Source organism: Oncorhynchus masou, chromosome 30 (assembly GCF_036934945.1).
Source record: "Oncorhynchus masou masou isolate Uvic2021 chromosome 30, UVic_Omas_1.1, whole genome shotgun sequence".
Lineage (NCBI taxonomy): Eukaryota > Metazoa > Chordata > Actinopteri > Salmoniformes > Salmonidae > Oncorhynchus > Oncorhynchus masou.
The window spans coordinates 28,783,043-28,787,020 of NC_088241.1; the positions used below are offsets into that span (position 1 = coordinate 28,783,043).

General features: G+C 42.8%; 1 protein-coding gene across 1 annotated transcript; it reads left to right on the forward strand.

Annotated features, from left to right (window-relative positions):
* The first annotated feature begins 346 nt into the window (after positions 1-346).
* On the forward strand, positions 347-2,628 carry LOC135522482 (trophoblast glycoprotein-like). Its single transcript, XM_064948776.1, has one exon. It carries the CDS (start codon positions 672-674, stop codon positions 2,004-2,006), a length of 1,335 nt encoding a protein of 444 aa, XP_064804848.1. The 5' UTR covers positions 347-671; the 3' UTR covers positions 2,007-2,628.
* The last annotated feature ends 1,350 nt before the right edge of the window (positions 2,629-3,978 follow it).

Below are 3,978 nucleotides of genomic sequence, written 5' to 3' on the forward strand. Positions count from 1 at the left end.
TACAGTTTCCAATAATTGAGTATAGTTGATGATGTGTTTGATTTTGGATCGAAAACCTTTCATTAGATCAAACTAGGCTACTTCTGCTATGAAGCAGTGGTTTATTTGGTGCACACCCATAGCATTTCTTGACCATTAGGCAAATGCACAATAGAGACTGCACATATTGTGCTTGTATATACATTTAAATAAATAAAGGAAACCAGAAATGTGAGCAATAATAAGGATATATAACAAATATTGAATTTGTTGAATGCCAACATAAAGTTACAAAAGCTTCATTGCTCACCCATTGTAATGGAACATGGTATAGCCTAAGCCTTGCAGTGGTTTGGCCGTCGCGGACTAATTTTTCGCATACCCCACTTGGAGAAGGGTCTATTCTTTTGATTCGAGGGATGCGTCGTTGGACCAAGTGTGCTCAGATACTTTTGTTCGAACATTATGTCGTGTTTTCTGTGCTTTGTTGGACTCCTCGAAATCTAATGGCTGTTTACGCACTTCGCGTCAAAGGCTGACTCGTGCGTGTGCGAATACATTTTAGTGAGAATTGCGATAAAACGAACGTCAACCGGATTTGAAAGCCCCACTAACACGATGAGCATGGTGTGAGACTGGTTGGCAACAAAACTTTTCTCTTCGTAAATGTATGCGAGGATGCTGTTTAGCTAATGAATGTAATCGTTGCCACCCAGTTTAAATCGGAAGTGAAGCTATTTACTTCAGGAAAAAGGTTGAAAAGTAGCATTTTGCATGTGGAGGACAGGAACTTGAAGGTGGATTGTGTGACTCGGGGGAAAAAAAAACATTTGTACACGTTCTACGCGTTGTGCTTCGTTTCATCTATCAGACTCATTGGAACCACGGGTGAGAAAATGCTTGTTTTGAGCTCATTGTTATGTTGTAAACTTGAAGAAACCCGAGAGAATACGACTCTGCTTCGTTTGTGGTTTTTCTTTGCTGTCCTTGTTTCAAATTCAGCCTGTCCTGACAAATGCGTCTGTTTCACATCCACGGTCAAATGTTTGAACCAGGGCTTACTCGCGGTTCCACAGCCATTGCCAGCAAACACTAAAACCCTTTTCATTACCGGGAACAACATTTCCCATCTCACAGCTGTGTCTTTCCCTGTGCCCCTTGAGCAGTTAACAGACTTGTATCTCACAGGAAACCAGGTAGAGCTTGTGGACCACAATGTATTCAACAACTTGCCAAATCTCAGGCTGCTAGACTTGAGTAACAACAGGATTCTGCATTTTAGTGCTCAAGCCTTCTCTGATTACAACAAACTGCTGGACCTTAACCTCAGCAGGGCTTTTTACAACCATACTTCCATGGATGAGCTCTTCAGTCTGCTACGGAGTGGCGGAGCCCTTCAACTTACCCGCTTAGACCTGTCCAACAATGACTTGGTGGTCCTCCCTGAGGACATGTTCTCCCGCCTCTCCAACCTCACGATCCTCAACCTACAAAACAACTCCCTCATTTTCATCCAGAATGGGACGCTGAGTGTTCCTCGGCTTCGTGAGTTAGACTTGAGGGACAATTCCCTGAGGGAACTACCCAACACTACACTGATGGACTTCAGCCTCAAGCCTGGGCTTCAGGTGCATCTGGCAGGAAACCCTTGGCTCTGTGACTGCAATATCGAGGACCTTGTGGCCTGGTTGAAAAGCTCTGAGCAGGTCACAGACAAGCAGAATATGACCTGTTCTGACCCTGAGGTTCTGAGGCAGTTACCGTTGCTCCAGATAAAAGAGTTGGAGTGTACCTTTTCAGGTGAAATGAAAGGTGTGCTGGAGACCTCGTATGTCTTTCTGGGCATGGTGCTGGCTTTGATTGGAGTGATCTTTCTGCTGGTCCTCTACCTCAACAGGAAGGGGATCAAGCGGTGGATATACAATATTCGGGACGCATGCAGGGACCACATGGAGGGCTACCATTATAGGTATGAGATCAACTCGGACCCCAGGTTGGCCAACCTCAGCCTCAACTCAGACATTTAAGAGGACTGCTATGTAAGCCAGGGCCCCACAGTGACTGAGGCATTATGACATGTTATGAGCAAGAGATACAGGAGCAACTCTTTAGTTCCGGAGTGCTCCAGCCTGCCTGCAACCCCCTCCATGGTACTGTCCAGACTTCCACAGCAGTTATGACTCCTCAGTCATGACGACCCACAATCTGCCACCACACATGCCCTTGGCCCCTGCAACGCAGTGTCTGATTATTTGTTTTTACTCCTTTTCATGCAGTTCCATGGATTGAGAATCATGACTCAGATGGGGTTTGTGAGCGGGCTCTCTGTAATATAAAATGTTCCCTCCCTTGAGCAAAAAAAGGATGGTACGTAAGACTCTAACAGACTTATTTTGACTGGTAGTAACTAGGCTATATACACACACATCTATATACTTTCTGCTGGTTATATTTGAATCATATTTTTGTTTCCACTTTCCTCCCAATGTACAGTGTTGCTATGCTTGTTTAGATGTCTTTATTCCTTTTTAATATAATGTGATTATTAAAGCACTTGCTACTTTATCTCACTAGTATTGCACTTGATAATGTCCACCTAACAACATTTTTCATGATGTACAGCTGAATAAAATGTATTGCGTTGCTGTTTTCCTTTCTCGATTGAGGTCCTTTAAACTCCAGAGACTGAGGAATGTGGAGGTATTTTGGGCAGCAGAGATTCAGGGTCAGAAATGGAGAAGTGCACACTCATTGCAGATTCAAACACATGCAGCAGACAGGTCATCATGCTACAGTCGGTACCAACCATACCACACAGGCAATACTTTATATGTCACCTCCATACATTTAACAAGCTCTCTGTCAGCTCGTGCATATGAGATATTACAGGTAGAAGCCATTGTGTCCAAATTTTACTCTTAAGGAGGTGGGGAAAAGGCTAACTGGGACTTTTGAAGGTGGTAGAATGACTTTAAAGATTAATTGATTTTGAAATACTTTCCAATTAAAGTTAATTCATCTAGAATCTAGACATGAAGGAATGTTCCTGTCCAATTTAATCGCTGCAAGGATTTGGTTAGAAATCCCTGGCGCGATAGTCAAATGATTGCATAGCGCCGAACCATCCAAAATAATATTTTGACGTCTAGCCAATGGTCAGTGAACAAGCTCTTTGGTTCAACTACTCCCAAGTACAGGAATGGCACTCATTCAAAGCATTCCAGCGCTATGAGTCCAAACAGCTGCAAAAGGGGAAAGATAAGTGCTGTGTTTCCTGTCAAATGCTAAGGAAGGTACACAGTACCCAAGGTTCTTACCAGGAGGGCACTCTACACGCAGTATGGTATGAAAATGAGCTCAAACTCTGCTTTAATCTGCACTGTTTTATGGGTGTGGCATTAAAGTATCTTATTTTCAAGTATTGTTTCCTTTCATGCTAACTGATCTGTTTCTGGTGTCAGTATGGATGAGTAAATATCAAATGTCGTACATTATTCTACAGTGAAAGTAGTCAGGTATAGTCGACACATAATTTGGATGGTAAAGTAACTGCACAGTTGGTGAATGTGTGAGTAAAAAATATATATATACCTGGCCATTACCTCACCGTGCACATAGAAGACCACGCGAGAGGTAGTATGAGCTAACAAGCACAAAACAGAAACAGTCTCTGTGCACAACTAACTACTACCTTTGCATAGCCCTGAGCTACTGTACATATCCTCTTACCATAACAATACCCAGACCTCCCTCAGTCACTAGTGATATGTGCTTTTCAGGCAATGTGTTTGAACATTAAAAAGTGGCCCTTGTGTAAACCGTTTTTGTATTTCCCAGGTTTGTGATCATAGAGATTTTGTGTCCAAATTTTATGCAGTGTGTGGGTGTTAACCATGTTTCTTCATTACCTTTATTTATTTTACTAGGCAAGTCAGTTAAGAACAAATTCTTATTTACAATGACGGCCTAGGAACAGTGGGTTAACTGCCTGTTCAGGGG

Bases quoted from the DNA above. Each gene is read 5' to 3' on its own strand.
- LOC135522482 (XM_064948776.1), top strand. From the start codon at position 672: ATGAATGTAATCGTTGCCACCCAGTTTAAATCGGAAGTGAAGCTATTT.